General features: G+C 36.9%; 1 protein-coding gene across 2 annotated transcripts in view; it reads right to left on the bottom strand.

The window, feature by feature from the left end:
* Positions 1-19,872, bottom strand: part of LOC109918411 (prolylcarboxypeptidase (angiotensinase C)) — a 58,718-nt gene that overhangs the window by 25,294 nt on the left and 13,552 nt on the right. For both annotated transcript variants that reach the window (XM_048597873.1, XM_020518338.2), the window contains exons 3-7: positions 15,464-15,565; positions 12,437-12,618; positions 10,630-10,787; positions 1,763-1,932; positions 250-414 (exon numbers count right to left, since the gene is read on the bottom strand). In XM_048597873.1, the coding sequence (XP_048453830.1) occupies positions 250-414; positions 1,763-1,932; positions 10,630-10,787; positions 12,437-12,618; positions 15,464-15,565 (777 nt within the window). The remainder of the gene's footprint in view (positions 1-249; positions 415-1,762; positions 1,933-10,629; positions 10,788-12,436; positions 12,619-15,463; positions 15,566-19,872) is intronic.

Raw genomic sequence — 19,872 nt, forward strand, 5'->3', positions numbered from 1 at the left:
ACGTACACGACAAACAGCAGGGGACTCTGACCGAATCATTTGGTTCAGCAGTGGACATGGGCTTTTGTCAAAACTTAATAGTCAGCAGAAAAGTCAGGTTGCTACAAAGATGCAACAAAACTAATATTACATGAAGTACATACATCATATGCTCTCATTGCAAACAAGATTTCCTTTATTAGAATACACCTGGCATGCTCATGTTACACCACCATCACACATTAATGCTTGACATATAAGAGTATTCACCTGGTAATCCCAGCCTCGATCATCAAGGCTGGAAGTTGCAGTCTGCGAGATATTCAGGCATGCTACATTGCCAGTGTAGTTATAATATATATTCACAGCCTTAAAGATGTTTTGCAGCAGGGATTCTGCTGGTAGTGAGGGGTTCTTGAGAAAGGTACAAACAACCTGGAAAGAAATCATTTTTAACAAATCAACATGATTTGAAGAAAGCTTCATCAGACTCAACATATCTACAATTCATGAAATACAGGCACATGTACAGATAAATTTTAAAGTATGTCTGTTTCAGTGCCGGGCATATCCCTGCTGAAGTGCAAGATGCTAGCTTATTTTAATTCTCCAACATATAAGATTTTATACAGTTCTCTGTAGTTTGCACATAAAACTTTACAAGATGTTTACAAGTCACAGCGACTCCAATGATGCACAAACGACCACTTGACTTCTTCCATTATTTTGGGATCACAACAGAAGTCCTACTTTTAATGAACAGGTATATAAAATACACCTTTTATTCACTGCTAGCCCTATATGTGTATATACAATAACTGTCAATATTCATAATTTTTTGTGTTAAACTATACATACTAATTTTAAAACCTGATAATAAATGTAAGATTATGAAATGCTTCCATTGTCTCTACTATCATTACATAAATTATCAGTGTAAAAAACTGGTTTGCAGCACATCCTAAACAAGCGCAACTTTAATCTTCAAGATGATATTATATTTTGTGAGTTTGTATAAATTCAAAGTAAAAAATGTGGAATATTAAGTCAGTTCCTTAAAAATATCAAATAAATCTCAGAAAATGAGAATTAAGTTCACTGCACCGTAAGTTTGATTTATTGTTATTCCCATTTCTCTGCTCCTTACCAACCCTCTTAACATTTTCTTTCACTGTCAAATTCTTGTCAATTTTTTCTCAAATGTTTTGATTGTCTCTCTGTTTTATTAGCTACTCGTCAAAATTACCCATCATATTCTAATATATCCTGTATGTGATTTGTATGTCTGGTACCTAGTATTTTTGCAATTAATTTTATTAAAATACATACAACAGCATCACTTGTTAGCTGTGAATAAAATTAATATCTGAAAATTAAAGTGTATAGAATTGATTTGCTCCACTCTTTAATAAAGGGTATCAAGTGTCAAAAATACATGCTAAAATGCAAAATATATTCAAACAACCTTTCATGCAAAAAAAATTCCAAATCAAATACTCAGTTATTTTTCATGGCAAATATTATGGAAATTTTCACAGACAGCTAGAGTCAGAACATCTTGATGATTGTGATCTTATCTGTTCTCAGACATGCATTGATTACTGAAATCATTTTTGTCAAAACACTGTGATAGCACTTTACCAGAGCAGAACACAAACAGAAAGCTTAGATTTCAGAGTTTAAACTTTCTTTCAATTGGTAATCTTTCCTGTTTTTCCATTCCTCTTTTTGCACTCATTAATTTTGAACTAAACTGTTTTGTCAAAGTGTCAACATTAATTACCTTAATAGGCCAAGCAGGAAGGGGTTGTAAAAAATTGGCCTTATATGGATAGTCCACCATAGCCAGATTAACCCAAGTGTTGCTCAGCCATGATTTGAAGAATACCACATCTGTAGCTTGTAATGGTGAACAGAGATGGAAGGTATGGGAAAGAAAGGTTAAACCTTCCGCTACAAATAGAAAGCAATAAGAAAAAGTCAAAAAACATTTGAATGTTGTATTAATGCAGGGATACCAATAGCTATAGCTTAGAAATAATAAACTAACCTAAACAGACAAGTTTAAAGCCAACTGGATGAAAGTTGAGTATTTCCTGCATGAGTGAAAATGGGCTGCAACACTACAGCAAGTTTCAACCCAGGTAAAAGCTCAACAATCAGGTAATTATAGAGGAATTGAGTATTACAGCACTGAAAGAAGCCCTTTCTCCAACTGCATCCACACTGGTCATCAAGTACCTATCCACCCCATCTTATTTCCCAGCTCTTGGCCCATAGCCTTGTTTGCTATGGAGTTTCGAGTGTTCATCTAAATTCTTGTTAAATGTTGTACTAGTTCCCACTTCTACCATTTACTTTTGTTTGTTTGGGTGTTGGCAAGGATTATAGCAATCAATACAAGGTTGCGAACGCATTATGAGAAGACACATTACAGATAAAGCCAACTTTAATACAACACAGGTTTCCAAATCAATTAACTCTCCAGCAAATCTAGAAGCTCCATTCAACCATGTCATTTTGCCCATAACAATTCCTTCACATTTGTATGGAAACCATATCATGATGTGTAAAAGGTTAATAGTTAAAAAGGGCCACATCCAGAACATGAGATCAATAAAAAAAATGCTAAATACCTTAGATGAAATATAAGTTACACAATTTCCCCTCATTTATGAGGGAAGGAAAAAATAATTTTGATGTTTGATTTGGGAAAATTAAAATCAAGTCAATTAATAGAATTTCAGGAAGTGTGGCCTAAACTATTGTATCTGAGTCATTTACAGTTCGGAGCCCTGGACCTCTGATCTAAGCAGCACAGAGGCCTCCATTCCTATAGTCAACTTTGAAAATTGTGGCAGCAAATTCAGTTAGTTTTGTAACTTAGCTTCAAATGCACACACTTGCGTGCTTTCAATTATATATAATACGTTTTCTGTCTGTCACTTACCTTGGGCAAGTAATGCGCTAAAATGTGTTCTGTGATTTCAGTGTTTCCTACTGTAATCTTGTTTTTTTTTTAGATATGGCCCATGACATGACCAGTGGGACATCAGAGGTCAAAATGAAAAACATTTGGACACATCTGATTTAAGGAATCCTGAAGTTACCATGGCATACAGGACTAGAAATTGGTTCGTAAGTAATTTCTTGAGTCATAGGGCTCAAATTGTCATATCCATTGCTGTGAGGTAGGTAGACATGCAAATTTGGTTTCCATATCCTTATTCATCAGAGCTTTTTACTTGAGTACTTAGCAAGGGATCAAGCAGTATGTACTGACAGCATGTGATGCAGTTAGCCTGCTCTTCTTAAAGCAGTATTTCCCTCTTAAAGGGAAGATGTACTGAATCAGAAACTGCTACTGAATCCTATTGCTGTGATGCTAAAGAAAGAAAATGGAATATCAGGGTACAGACAGTATCCCCAGGTTCATAGATGTAGTGGTAGTAGTTCATAGAATTGTAAGAAGGGCCCACGTGAGTCACCCTGGCATCAATTCAAGTGGAAGTTTAGTGCATGACCAACATTATGATTTGAGGATCTTTGGTATCGAAGGGTGCATGCTAAGCACTTCTTTCAGCCCAGGTTGATGATGTGCTTCTTCTCATCATAAATGTGTACGCATCCCAGGCAGGCAGACAGCAAGCACATTCACTTAAAGGGCTTGAGCAGCTTGGCTCCATTGATGGTTGACGAGCACATAATCCTTGGCAGGAAGGCAAGGATTTCAACTGCAGTCTTGAGGTGAGGGGTCACTGCAGTACCCCACACTGCAAAATGATGGTTGAGAAGCTAAATGCCCTAGTTGGGTCCTCAGATTTGGTGGATGTCTGTAAAAATTTCCACCCTGACTCCAGCTTTCCCTTATCTGAGATTTGAAGGATAAGATTCCAGAATCAAATGCCTTCACATTTCTTGGACATATATCTCCAACGTTCTCGTGGTCTCATTGTGGCTGATACCACGACTGGAATATTGCCAGCTGTAGGCGGAGCTAGTTGCACTCCAACCACAGACAAGGCTGATCTATCAGCATTTTAAATATCTGCTGGTGGAGTACAACCAGTTCTGGGACTTGATCCATCAATTCTGGGCCAAATGGAGAAGAAAGCATTAATGTTTCCCCTCCTGGCGGCCACTGTGGGATGTTAGCAAGGCTCAGAGTACATAAGGAGGTCAAACAGTTAGAATAGGTGGTGTTCAACCTGGAGTCCCCATCTTGGTAAAGCCGAAGGAACTGACAAGAAATAGAAACCAAAGTCACCACTTGCCTAAGGATGTTGACTGCTGGTTTTAAACCGCTATGGTGGCCGCTATGTTGTGGTGCCAATTATTTTAAGTAGGTTTGATTCCTCCTCCCGAGCTGGTCACCAAAATACCAAAGAAACCTGTCCACTTCTTCTGGAACAGAAGAATACAGTGAGTCCCTATGGTGGTGCAAAGTCACCCTCTTTGGGAGTATGGTCTTGTCAGTGTACTTTTTCTACTCAGCTCGTGATTTTCCACTTTCAAAATGTCCTTTTAGATGGTGTGCTCTGCCAATTCATTTCCTCCAATAGCTATACGGTCTCCATTATGACATGCAGTTCCTGCTTATAAAAAAATTTTATTTTTTCATCAGATGTGACTGTTACTGGCAAGGCTAATTGCTTTGATGAGGTGATGGTGAGCTGTCTCCTTGAACTGTTACAGTTCATCTGTAGGTTTCCCTGCCTCATTGCAGCAGCTGTTTGTCTTTTACCATGAAATAACTAAGGTCTGAAAAACTGTGCCCTCCAGCAGTAGCTGTCTCCAGCCAAGTTCGGCAGCTAAACTCTAGAAACCACCACTCAGATATTTAGTGTGGGTTCAAGCGGCTGGTAGAGGAGAAGCCAGTAGCCGTGGAGATAACCAAAGTCAGGGACATACTGGATGGTGGTAGAGCAGGCTGGATGTCACTGGAGAAGCCGTCATGACATGCCTATTTTGGGTAGCATCAAGCTCATGGCTGGAGTCATTTAAGAATCTTAAGTCTGGCCCCAACTGTAAAGTACAAAATTCTCCTGCCTGATCTGCGCATCACTTGAATGGAATTTCTCAATGATGCCAGATCCCAAAACCTCCCTCAGTAGCTTTGACCCCATAACTTGAACATCTCTTAGAAATCCCATTCGTCATTCCACTCTGTATGAAAAACTTTGCTGCTCTTGCATACTCTCTACTTCTTTGCCCTAGTTGGCTGCTGAACAGGCCATGGTGATCCATCCTGTCATCAAAGGAGACAGGAACCCCCAATGGAGAGGGTGTTAATTTGGGAGTGCTCTTTATCCATCAGGCAATTGCCATGAAGAGTATTGGATGAGGAAGTCCTGTGCAACAAATTAAATAGATTCAAAGACCCTTCTGCAATTTCTGTGTGCCAAAGAAATAGAAACCAGAATGATCATTTGGCTCCATAACCTGTTCCACAATCCAGCAGGATTGTGACTGTTTAAGATTGTCGCCTTAACTTCACTTTCCTGTTTACCCCATAAGCCTTTACTCCCTTATCAATCAAATCTATCTAACTCAGCCTTAAATATATTTAATAACCCAGCCTCCACTGCTCTCTGAGGAAGTGAACCCCAATAGCCCTTTGAGAAAAGAAATCCCTTTTTATTCCCATACAAGTAAGATGACCCTTCTTTTGAACATGACCTCTTGACTTAGGTTTCTCCAGGAGGGGAAATATCTTTTCAGCATTTACCCAATTAAGCCCCTCAGAATCTGACATATTTTAATAAGAACACCTCATATTCTTCTAAACACAAATGAGTATAGGGCCCAAGCTGCTTAGCTTTCCTATGAAACAAACTTCTTATCCCAGAAATCAGCATGGTGAACTTTCTCCAAATTCTTTTCAATGCAGTAAATCCTGCTTTAAAGTTGCCCCGCTAAACATGGTTTTGATGTGAGTTTTAATTAAGGGCCTTTGTCCTGATTAAAGTTCTGTTCCAAGTTTTAACATCGGGTTCAATCTTTCGCTACCTGATTACACTTAATCAGCGTCATTGCACACAATAGTAATAACAAACAAGCCTCATGACTGCATTGGCAAAACCAAGCATCATGACTGAGTTGGTGCCAATGTGCCTGCATTTTGTAGTCGAAGAATTTAATTTTTCAAACAGGTCTTTACTATTGAACTTTAAATGTTCTCTACTATATTTACGGTTGTAGTTAAGGAATGAAACTTTTAGTTTTAAAGTTCTCAGCTGTACTTATAGTTGAGGAACTACTTTAAACCTCTGTGATTTTTTAAGAGGAATTTCTGATCACTAGCTGAAAAACCAGGGTTGTGTTTTTAAAGAGTTCATTAATGAACTTGTACCATACAGTAGTTGAGACACTACCTGCACAGTACTGTTAACTTTGCTTTTTTAAAGCATTCTCTGAAACAAGAAGCTTGCTCCTTATTTCATCTTTCATCACTGAAGCTGATTTTGATCATGAGCAATTTCTTCTAAAATATTGCTTTCCTTGTCTCTCAAATTGTTTTGAGAGAAAAATACTGTACCACACAGTACTGTACCTATCTGCATGCAAGGCACAGGAGTCTTTTTAAAGGTATTAAAGCAGGCAAGGCAAAACAGCCATTATAAAGTCAGTGAGAAAGCAAGGCAGAGGAGTTATTTTAAAGTCCCCTGTGCTGCAATCCCTTTTGAAAATTAGCAAGAAATGCCCAGCAGAGATTGTAGTGAGCCTGCTTCAGCAAAGAGACCAAGGGAACGAACTTGGATGTTTAAAATATTTAAAAGGAGAACGAGCCATCAATATTGCTAGAGAAATGTTCTACGACAGTGAGAACAATCTTGTATTTACTGACAAAGTTCATACAAAGTGCACAAAGCATTTCAGCTTTAAGTGCTGACAAGGCAAGTTGGGCCAGCAGAACCATCACAGAGAATGTGGAAAACTCATGACTTTCTGGATAATGATCAAAGTCAGTGCCACCTGCCTCTTATAATTTGATGGCCATCCAAGACAAAGCCAAAGGGCATTGGAGTCCTTACATAATGAGCAGGGTGAATGGTGAGAGCTCACACTTATAAAGACTCAATAATCGTAGATGGTTTCACCATTTCGAGAAGTATGTCTATCTGTACAAGACAAGAATATCTAGTGAGGCAGCTCATGCTGAAACAGAAGTGGCTAATGAATTCAATGCCTATTTGACTACTTAGAAAAACAGGTTTCAACAGTGATGAAACTGAGCTTTTTCAGAAAAAATATACCCTAGTGAATTTACATTTCGCAAGAGAAGATGACGCTGGAATTTAAAACTGCCAAAGGTCACCTGACCGCTTTGATTGTTGGGATAACTGCAGGAGATTTTAGGTTTACGGTCTTAGTGCTGGAGCAGTCCGAGACAACACAAGCACTGAGGGTTATAGAGCATTTGCATGTAACGTGGCACTCATTTAAGATAGTCTGGATAACGTGGCCACATTTTCAGTAATGATTCTCTTCAAATACCAGCCTTGCATGGAGGGCACACTATGCCAGAGAAAATCTTGCCTTCAAAATATAACTTCTGTTGGATAATTATGCAAGTCATCCCATCTGCACTGATTAAGTCTCTGAAAGTGCAAAATGCTTTATCTGTTAGCCAACATGACTTCACTGATAAAGGCCATGGATCAGGGAGCAATAGCCCATGGAATAAAAGCGATAGTAGCAATGTGGACACAAAACTGGTTGAGTAACAGGAAACACAGGATAACGGTTTTCAAATATTTTTTATCTGGAGCAAGTTTTATAGTGAGATTCTGCGACCATTATCCTTTGTTTGCTGATGTTTAACAAATGTTTTACCCACATTGCTACCATCCCTTTTATTCCATGAGTTAGAACTTTGATCACAAGCCGATTATGTATCATTGTATCAAACGCCTTTCGAAAGTCTATGTACACCACATCAGCAGCATTACCCTCATTGACCTTTTCTGTTATGTCTTCAAAAACCTCCAGCAGATTAGTCAAAACCCTTTAGGAAAAGCCAGCATGAATTTCTAAACAACTCAGCATTTTCCAAGTGACTAGTAAATTCTATCCAGAAGCTTTTCCACCACTGATGTTAATCTGTAATTGTTGGGTTTATCCTCATAACCTTTTTGAACAAAGTGTAGAGTCTGAATTTTTCTAGTCGTCTATTGTCAGTATCCCCTGCAATTTCCACTCTCACTTCCTTTAATATCCTTGAATGCATCTCATCCCATTTCAGTGATAACACAGTGTGGAGCTGGAGGAACACAGCAGGCCAGGCAGCATCAGAGAAGCAGGAAAGTTGACGTTTCAGGTCGGGACTCTTCTTCAGGCTGTGTTATCTCTGAATCCAGAACCTGCAGTTCTTGCTATCTCATCCAGTTTCAGTGTCTTGTCAACTTTAAGTATCAATAGTCTATGCAGTACTTCCTCCCTATTATATTTGAACCCTTCAAGTGATAGTTTCCTCCTCTGTCATCTATGGCCTTGGTAGCATCTATTTCTTTGGTAAAGACAAAGGCAAAGGATTCATTTAACACCTACTTGTTCTTTGACCATCTTTTTATTACTGATGTACCGATAAAAGACCTTGGGATTTCCCTTTACGTTACCTGACAGTCTTTTCTCATAATCCCATTTGGTTTTTCTAATATGCTTCTTTATTTCCCCTGAACCTTCTGTACTTCTTGTGGTTCTCAATGTATTTTCATAAGAACACATTTTCTTCTTTATTTTGTTTTAATTTCTACCTGCCTGAGACAATTTGGATTTTTTTTCATGTCCACTGGTGACACTTGCTCTTTGCCCCATGAGCTCCATCGAGACCTTACTGGTGCACACCACCTTCACTTCAAAACCAGCAGTGCCTTCAAGAGATCCTCAAAATCTAGTAGCAACAAAGGCAGCACAAGAACAAGGTCTTCCCCAAGCCAAAATGCCCAGTGTCACAGTTCTAAATACTTCAGTATTGAACTCAAGCAATAATAGAGCCATAGAGTCACACAACTCTAAAGACGTCTATTCATCTTTGCCTTAAAAATATTCAAAGGTTCTGTTTCTACTGCCTTTTCAGGCAGAGAGTTCCAAAGACTGTCAACTCTCAGAGAAAAAAGATTCTTCTCATTTTGTTTTAAATAGGAGACCCCTAATTCTAGATTCTTCCTAGAGAGGAAACATCCTTTCCACATCCACTGTGTCAACCAGTTCAGGATTTTGTATATTTCAGTTCAGTCTCTCATTCTTCTAAACTCCAGCAGATACAAACTTAGCCTGTCCAGCCTTTCCTCATAAGAGAGCAAATCCATTCTACGTATAAGTCTGGTAAATGTTCTGTAAACTGCTTCCAATATACTTATGTCCTTCCTTAAATAAGAAAGGATGTGATCGCACTTTATAACTGAAGCATAACCTTCATGCTTATGTATTCAATTTCTTTTTTTTAAATCATGTGATGTGGGCTTCCCTCACCAGGCCAACTTTTATTGTCCATCCCACAGGGCAGTTAAGAGTCAACTACATTGCTGTGGGTCTGGAGTCACATGTAGTCCAGACCAGGTAACGATGGTAGTTTCCTTCCTTAAAGGATGTTAGTGAACCAGATGGGTTTATCTAAGAATGACTATGAATCCATTGTTGATTGTTAGACTTTTAATTCCAGATTTTTTTTATTTAATTCAAATTTCACTATCTGCCATGGTGGAATTCGAACATAAGTATCCAAAACATTACCTGGTTCTCTGAATTAATAGTCCAGTGATAATACCACTATGCCAATGCCTCCCCAGGGAATTGCAAATCTCTTTGCAATAAACTATACCATTTTTTATTAGCTTTCGTAATTATTCACTATTTCTACATACTAACCATTTGTAATTCATGTACTAGATCATTCAGATTAATCTATATCTTAGAACTTTGCAATTTCTCACCATTTTGATAATGTTTGTTTATTCTTCCTGTCAAAATAGACAATTCTGTATTTTCCCACATTGTTCTCGAATTGCTAGATCTGTGCCCACCCGTTCAACCCATTATCTTTTTGTAGCCTCCTCATGTCCTCTTCACAACTTACTGTCCTACATTTGTGTCATCAACAAATTTACATCCTAATGAGTGCAAGATGAAAATCTTGGGCAACGTGCCTCCCTTTTCAGCAATATACGCAAAAATAGTACATTAGTAAATAGTAAACAAACTGGCATCACCTAGAAGGCAAATGCAGTCACTGTGTTTGTATTGCCATTAGTCAGTAATTAGACTGATCCAGGACCTTTAAAAAAAAGGTACTGACATGCCACAAAATAATACTTCCACATTAAATTTACAGCTGCTAATCGAGTACTTTTGCAGGGGAACAAGTATATGGACAGAAGATAATCCTATTTTTCTCTAATACCAGTGGCATGCATTGTGTAGCACATATAGAATTCCTCTGTTCCAGTGTTTTATAACATGTTTTATAGACATGTAGTGATGTTATGAAGGCCAATGTATATGTTGCAAAAATTATTATACTCCTCTTTCTTTGAAAGAGAAAAAAGGGTATTCAAAATGAAATATTTAAGATTTTAACCAGATGGAAATCTCCAAACTAACAAAAAAAAAACTACAATATCAGTCAAAACCTAGACAGGGCTTTATTACCTGTGGATGACAGTTTATTAATTGCATCCCAAGAATTCTTGATGCTTTCAGAGCAGCCTTTTCCACTCTTCAAGAAGTCATTGGTCACAATATTATAAAAGCCTTCACATGGAGACAAATTCTCAAACAGCCATATTGGAGCAGAAGCAGCCAGAGCTCTACAACACAAACACAAAATGGCTTAGAATTGCATTCTGCATTTATTAGTGGATCATAATACTCAATATGACTAAGGTGCATATTGCCAACTTGTTTAACAAAGATGGCCGGGTGTCTATTTAATACTGGCATTAAAACAGTTGGAAACAAATTCCAAACAACCATGTTTATGAATTGACTGTGAAGTTCATACAGCAAAATCTTAACGATAAACTAGTAACACAAATAATCACTTGTTCCTTCCTAGATTTCAATGCAAAAATGTTAAATAGGATTACAATACATGTCCATACACTGTATATGCACCAGCACTTAAAAATCATGACAGAAAGCATCCAGATAGATTTAGATTTCTATAGAACCGATAAGATTTCACATTTCTTTTTAATTCAGATTATATATGCAAGTGGTTTGGATAGAACACCACACTTTCATTGTAATTTGAGTTTGGTTTTTTACATAAGTATTGTGCACTATGTAATCATTCTGATACATAGTTGTATTTATACAAGTAATCACAGAAAATTATAAACATGAAGTTAATTACAACATTTAAAATGAATTAAAGATATACTTCAAAAAGAAAAATTTTTTAAAAAGAGATTATGATAAAAGAAATTGGAACTACACTAGGAGCAGAAATAGACCATTCAGCCAATCAAGTCTGCTCCACCATTCAACAACATCATGGCTAATCTGGTAATCCTCAACTCCACTTTCCTGTCTTTTCCAATAACCAATAAGCCCAGTGAACCTCCATTGGACTGCCTCCAATGCCGGTATATCTTTCCTTAGATAAGGAGCCCAAAACTGTTCACCATATGCCAGCTGTGGTCTGACTAATGCCTTGTATTATTTTAGCAAAGCCTCACTACTTTTATACTCCATTCCTTCTGAATTAAAGGCCAACATTCTATTTGCCTTCCCTAATACCTGCTGAACTCAGATACTAGCTTTTTAGTGATTTGTGGACAAGGACTCCCAAATTCCTCTGTTCCATAGCTTTCTGTTGTCTTTCACCCTTTAAGTAATATTCTGCTCCTGTATTTTCCTGCCAATGTGCATAACTTCACATTTCCCCACATTATATTCCATCTGCCAATTTTTTGCCCACTCACTTAACATGTCTATATCTCTCTGCAGTCTGTGTCTTGCTCTCCATCACCCTTCCAACCGTTCTAATAGATATACATTGCCTCAACACTCAAAATTAATGTTTCTAGTCACTTGATCTTATATCTGATATTACTATCAATCTCTTTCTGTAAATTATTGTTAGCTTCCATTCCTTTTATTCTGGCTCAGATCGGAGCAATACTGATTAGAATCTAAACGTGAATTTTTTAAAATAAACTTTCTATTTTAATGGAGCTGAGATACTCTTGTGTCCACATATAGACAATTTATAATATTTTAACTTCTGTTATCTACCATAGAATCATACTATATTACATAGATTCATTATGTCAAAAACAGAACTTCTGAACAAAAGACAATTTAAAGACCAAACTGAATGCAAACCAGAAGTCATGTGTTTTTCTTCAAATGCTGCATATTCAAAAACAGTTTAAAATTTTTTGGTAAATTAAACAAAGACAGATTTGCTTCCTGCAAATATTTTCCCTTACCCTCCCAACTTATTACTCACCCAACAACAATGTTTGGATACTTCATCCTAAACCAGGCTGCTAACATTCCTCCATAGGAGCCACCTACAGCAATAACAGGACTAGTCCGAGCTCCAGGGATGGTCTGTTTGAGATTCCGTATAAGAACTGCAAAATCAGCCAAAGCTTGCTCAGAAGTGAAGTAATTCAAGTTCTTGAGATTCTAGAAGAGAAACATTCATAAAATATAATTCTAAATAACAACTGAAAGTGAACATGGCAGCTTAGTTCAAAGACGAGTCATCGGACTTGTAACGTTAACTCTTTCTCTCTCTACACACAATGCCAGGCCTGGCAAGTTTTGCTAGCACTTTCTGTTTTGATGACATTCCCTAATAACTTCTAAATATTTCAAAACATGCCTATGTATAAAGTTAGTTTTTAAATAGTTAAAGAGAACAATCACTGAATTAACAAAAATGAGCTCATAATTATGCTTTGACATATTTACTACATAAAACAGCATCAGTTATTTTGGGAAAACAGCTAAATTCAGCAAAAGGAGTGCAGTGCCATTTCTTGCAAGTGAATTTGAAATCCATTATGACTTAGCCTTCTTTATGATATACCAATGGCATTGATCCCAGGATCATAATAGCACATGCATCACAAACCAAGATATAGCATAAAAGTAAGGCATGAATATTATAAATAGTATAGGATCACTGTGTTATGAATAGCTATTTCACAAAATACTCACAAGAATTTAAACTAAAAATGCCAAAGCTTTTTGCTTCTTCCAAACTATTTTGCCAAGTTGTTCTTATGTGCTGTGACTTAGGGATTCACTTTACTAGCCATATATGTCAATCATCCAAGGACCAAGAGCTCCAACCCAAATTAGTATTTACTACTTACTGTTTCAAAAATTGTCCCATTCATACTCCAAAATAAGTTAAAAAGCTCAAGAAACACCCATGGCTACCCATATTCACATTTCTCTTACATCATGTTCTTCTCTCATTTTGTCTACAACATCTCCAATCCATGTGAAGTTTCAAAATCAAAATCAAAACCAAAAAGATCAAATATTTATTCAACTGTATACCTACATAGATTCTGTTTTCCCATACAAGCCTACTCTCTTTTACATTCCCTCCCAATTAATTCACTTCTGTGTTATTTAAAATTTATTGCCTCGAGATTAGAAGTGGGAACCAGAAAATCTTTTTAAGGCTGTGGGAATTTGGCAGTGAAACCTGCTGCACTCTACATCTCTCTTCTGGCGGTTTTACCAAATCAATTCAAACATCATCAATTCAGGTTTATAGGAATTGTAGGTTCTGTACATTCAATTCCCATTTGTCACCATAAACAGGCCATTACCCACCATATGAATGCTTTCTTTGTTCCTTTTCATCCACCTAAATTGGCTTTCAATTATTCCTGACAAACTATTTTGGAATTGCTGCATCCTTCCTATCAGCACACAAAGACTTATTACAGAGCCAGGAGCAAAAGCCACAGATCACAACTAAATTTTACAGTGTAATCACATTTAGAAACTGAATAAGTATTTTTCTAACTTTTACATACTTTTGTATTTCATATGACCAGGCATCAGTTCTAACTACACATCCATTCCCTGTCTGTTTAATTGTAAATCCCTTCTTATTCTCTAGTTCATCTATTTTGTTAATTTGAAAAAAAAACAAAAATCACAGATGCTGACATAAGTAGTAAAGATTTAACTGAATTATAAGTACACAATTGTGTCACAGAAATCAAGTTTCATGGTTCATGTATTAGTTTAGAAGTAATTCCCAGTGTTGTGAAGATTTTCCATAATGACAAGGTAATTAAAATGATGAACTTTAGAAATTTCCAGAACACCACAAAAGTACTAGTGGTTCAAAGTATTTGGTCATACTGAAATCAGAATGAGAAAAGAAAAACCTAATCAATAGATGAACCGACACTGAGCTTGTGGTACAGCCAGGAGATCCACACTTGCATCAATAAAATATTTATGTATGTAGCTCCCAGAAGAAAATCTAAAAGCTGTTTGTAAATAAAGAAGGTTCTTTGAGGAAACAGCAAGTCTGGAAGAAAGGCTTGCTCACTCCAATACATATATAAACCATTTATTTGTGTGTTGGAAAGAAAAGATTTTGTTTTGGAGCTAACAGTTAATTACTGCAAAATTCTGATTGGGACATCCCAGGTATGCCACATTTCCCTGTAGCTTTATTGGATAGAACAGTTCTTCGTTGTTGGGTTTATTGTGTTTTGCTCACAGAGACAAGCAGTTTAGCTTGGAGAAGCCAGAAGATTTTGGACTTAAATCTGAAAACAACCAAGTTTGTGTGTTAGCCCCAAGTTCAAAAGGCGGAAGAAAGTTATTTAATAAGAACTGCTAACAGAAGAAGTGTTAAACCAGGATATTTCTAGATTTCTGTTAAATTCAGTGAACAGGAATTGCGCGTGAAGTTCAGGCTTGAGCTGAAAAATCATGGACTCTTCAAGGGAGCCAAGGAAAAAAACTGGAGTTAGTCTGAAGCAAGTGGATAACTTTAATGAACATGATAAGTAGCCAAAGACTTTGAGAAAAGTCATAAGGAAAATGGAAATTTCTGTTGAGAATTTTAGTCTAAAGCGTATGTGATTATGTTTCATTATGTTTTATGTAAATTGTAAATAATTACCTTAAAATATGTTTATTGAATTGCATTTGCTTTGCTTGATGCTTGCGTACTAAAATTCATTTGTTTAAACGATAAAACCTTGTGACTTCAGTCTAGTAAATAACTGGGATTTCAATTTTATCTTTAACTGTTAACAGTCTTTACGTGTGTTGTAACAATTGTGATTCCAGACTTCAGATGCAAGCACCTTTGGAATGGTTTTCAGTATTTCACTGTCCGTATAAGTCAAAGATTTACTATCATTCACTTAATTGCAGAAGGAACAAAGGACAATGGTAACACAATAATAGAGACAAAAGCAGTTGTCTCTGAAATAAACCTGATAAAATATTAAGTTTGTAACATGTATTTTTCCAAACTTACACTGAATGATTTGCTCCCAAAAGGCAAAGACTCTCCATAATACCGATGTTCGGCAAACACCAACATGGCTTCCAGTTCCTTCGAAATTTCCCACATAAAACCCTAAAAAATGCATAAAAGCTATGATTTCAACATTGAATATAAACAAATGAAGCAAAAAGTACAAAGGCTGAGATCAAGTCTGATAAAGTTAAGAAGAATAACTTGAAGGAAAAACATCAAATTTACCCATCTATTTTAATAATGATCCTCAGTATTTCAATTTAAATATAGGATTAAGATTTACCATCATTCATTTATTTTTGGGGAAGGTTGGGGGTGGTGGGAAGAAAAGAAATATCACCATCCAAGGCCCTGATGCTTTGAAGCATACTATGTGCTTGCACCAGAACTTGTCCAGGTAATGCCCTTTTTCTTGGTGTAAGCTACCATTAGTAATTTAGCCATGGACAGCAGCAAAGACAGAACAAACATACTTAATCAACAAGCCAGAATAACAGAGAAAGAAACTGATGCCAGAACTAAGAAAATGCATTTAAAAATAAGATAAAAGGCAAGAGTGAACAAAGAAGAAAAAGAAATAAGGAAAGACAGGAAAGAATAAAAATACAACATGAACGAAAAGGAAAGAAGGAAAGAAAGTTTCCTTAAGCATTTCAAATACAAATTAATTTTGAAAACATACCATTGTTTTAAATAGGTAAATGCAGAAATTAATTTACCACAGCAAGATTCTCCAAGAGAAGGTGATCAATGATTAATTAACCTGTTTGTGATCTTTTTTAAGTAATCCAATGTACATTTGACCCCTTGATACTCATTGTCTTACTGAACTTTTACATTACTCAAAAGCTTTATATTAAGCATTTAGCAATCAATCCATGATACGAGTATCAGTTGTTTCTACTCCTTCCTTTCTCCCCCTCTTTTGGTCTTAATCTTACTAATTATAACAAACAGGTTCTGATACAGGGCTTTATCTCAAAAATTTATTATGAGTTACTTATTATTTACAGAGGCTGCATATTTCTAGCATTATGCATCTTTACTTCTGCTTTTGTTGATATTCCCAATCACGAGAAGGAAAACATAAACCATACATTCTATTGTCCATTTTTCATGACCTCTTAAGTGATAGGCTTGCCAAGACCCTTTTCCCATAGCTGTCTGATTTGATGAATACTATTAGTTCTATACAAATAGAGCAAAGGTCTGACATCTACAAACTGATACTCCATTTAATGGAAGAACAACAACATTCATTATAATGCTAGGCACAATGCTAGGCCAGAGAAATGGAGAAATCAAGGGAAGGGAATAGGAGTCTACAGGTTTACTATGGGACTGAAAAAAGCAAGAAAGAGGAACAAGGCCATGAGGAGGTGGAAACACAAGATAAATTTAACCATCCCCTGCTACCTCCACACCACCAAAAAAAGATTTGAATGGGTTAATAGTGAAAGCTGAGAAAATTGCTATAATCCAAAAATGTAACTTTTGAACTCAGTCTAGCTAGATACTACATACAGCTTTCAAAACAATCATTTTATATGGCTATTAAGAAATTCATCTTTTAATGTAGCAAGTTTCTATTTAACAATTAGCAGATTATTGAATCCATGATAGGAGTATCAGTTATTTCTCCTCCTTCTTTCCCTACTCTTGGTTTCAATAGCAAATACAACTTACACTGTTAAAAAGGAGTTACTGATCTCCATTGAGATAGTAACAACCTCAAGAGTACATGAAGACTGAATTAATGAGGCCAACGTCAGGCTGATTCTCAATAGTGAGGTGGGAAAGAAGTATACAGAGTGATCAGCTAAAGTAAATTAATATACAGTAAAGATTACAGAAGTTTGACTGAACCTCTATTTACACAAGTGCTAGGAGTAAAATGGGTGAATTAGAAGTGCTAAAAAGTAGACTGAAAATAAGCTTCATAAGAGTGACCAGAAAATTGACTAATGAAGTATGAGGATTGGAGAATAAACCTACTAAGCTTGTCTGTGCTTTGTGGGGGAGAAGGAGAAAGGAAGGTAATACTTGTCAGGGAGGTGTTTCATATTACTAAAAATTGAATGCTGGAAATTATACTGAGCCTGAGGCTACTGAGATGTAGCCAATGGAAAAGTGACATGGACATGATACGGTACAAACAGTAAAAGAAGATAGCTGTAAGATCGCTTTGGAAATCCAAGAAAGAACTGAACAGGGTGTGTTCAATTGTGATCATGAGAACTTCAATCATCCTAACATTCATCTGATGCACAGGGAGGACAGCATCAGCGGTTTTGTCACAGGGTGATGTTATGTGTCAAATGTAGTTGCACGTAGCGGTGGGCTAGCTTACTGTAAAGAGGGGACCAAATTTCTCCTGCCAGCACACAGCCTCAGCATCACTAATATCCACGAATTGTCAACTCACAGTGACAGATAGCAACTAGGAATCGGATAGCCTTGGGTTAAATTGCAGGGATTCTCAGCCCCAAAACATCTAATATTGTGAGCCACTGGCATCTGGACATGTCCTGTCGTCCATCAGCCTAGTCCAAGCTATGGGTCAAATGGTACTCACTGCCTTGTGGATCTGGCTATGAAAAGTCAAAGCTATTGCATTGGAGTCCTATAGGTGGCTGGTGACCTGTTTAAGCAAGCACCTTCCAGTAACTGCTGCAACACTGTGGATTTTACACACAGGCGTTTCTGCTCTTCTTGTGAATTTAGTTCATACGGTCAAGAGGCAGATGCAGATGCTGAACGAGAATGTGTCTCCAAGTCCTGATCACAGCATGCAGACAGAAAACATCCACTTAAACATCCAACTCTCTTTCTCTGTGTGTACAGCAAAGACAGAAAAATCAAGAAAGCTTGAGAGAATGCAAACAATAAAATGCTTAAATCCACCTGATGAACCACCAAAACGAAGAATGACTGTCACCCACAAGCAGCAGTCTCATCGTTGCAAAAAATCAAGGGGACTGAGAGAAGTTACTTTCCATATTGTGCCTGGACTTCTGATCTTCAGAATTTTATTTACGGGTCTACATTCCTTCTCCACCCATAATATATGTATTGAAATATTTGTCTTTTACCCATCTTAAGTGTGATTGAGTAAGTGCATATTTTGGGGTTTTGAAGGGGTATATTTTAAATTGCATAGTAGGAGAATAGAAATCTTTTCTTTTCACTGCTCTTGTTAAAATTAGGTGTTACAATAAATAGTTTGTTACTGACAAAACCTAGAGTGAAGTGCTTTCATCCTGAGTAGCAGTCAGTCAAGCAAAGTGGTGGTCTTGTTGGAATTTTATCTATTTTAATTATAGCTTGAAGGACAGTGGTGCATGATTACCAGTGCAATCTTCCAATTAAGTCATGATACTTGTTGAAACAAATGTAACTATTTCCACGGCTGGATATCTGCTGTAGTCATCAATAACAACTCACAATTTTTCACTAGTGAAAAATCAACACTAATTTCAGTTCACAGTCCTGGAAGTAGCTAAGCCATTTTCAAGAGGATTGAGAAGATGTGATATTGTGGTTGCTTCTTGACATGGTAAGCACAGACCGATTTTGTGTTCAAATATGCGGTCAATTCCTGGGAACCATATGTTTCTTCCATGTTGTTTAGTAGTCACAAATCCCTGATAACCTACAAATGCCACATCAATAGCACATTCCCTAATGATTGTGGAATGACAATGCTATTGATGTGGAACACAAGATCATGGGTTATAATGGTGACCTCATTCCAACATTGTGCAGATCACTTAGTATGTGTGCAATTTTGTCTGTAAGCACTCTTCTGACCACATCATTCCACTTTCATGATTCCATAGGTATCATGCCCAATGCTTCCTCTTGTTTTGTTGCTATTTTGATGTCAGCTAGTTTTAGCAGCTTTGTCACCACAGTTATATCTAAGTTGTTAAGGTGTAATTTACCAACATTTTCCTCATCAGTAGTATTACTGCTGGCAATGGATGTTGTGAGAGACAGTATACTGGTTGAGCTTGCCTGGCTGATACTCAACAAGCAATTTGCACTTCTGCATCTTCGATATCCAATGCTGTACTCAAGTTTTCATGTGGATCATTGAACAAACTTACTAGGGGTCTGTGATTGGATTTCACTTCAAACTCATCTCTACACAACTAGAAATGAAAATTAAGAACACCCTATGCAAGAGAGCACATCTTTGCAAATAATATTGCTCTACGGGTATTAGAAAACGGCTTAACATTGCAACAATTGATGGGTTCCCTAACTTGTCTTTTTCCTGGAAAACTATTTAGCCAAAAGGCTTGTATTCAAGACCAGCTAGGTGGTTTTCTCAGTCTAAATAGGCATTTGTACAATTTCATGACAACTGTTGTTGATCTGGTATACAGCTCGTTTGTGTGATA

The sequence above is a fragment of the Rhincodon typus genome, chromosome 6 (assembly GCF_021869965.1).
Source record: "Rhincodon typus isolate 14 chromosome 6, sRhiTyp1.1, whole genome shotgun sequence".
Classification (NCBI taxonomy): domain Eukaryota; kingdom Metazoa; phylum Chordata; class Chondrichthyes; order Orectolobiformes; family Rhincodontidae; genus Rhincodon; species Rhincodon typus.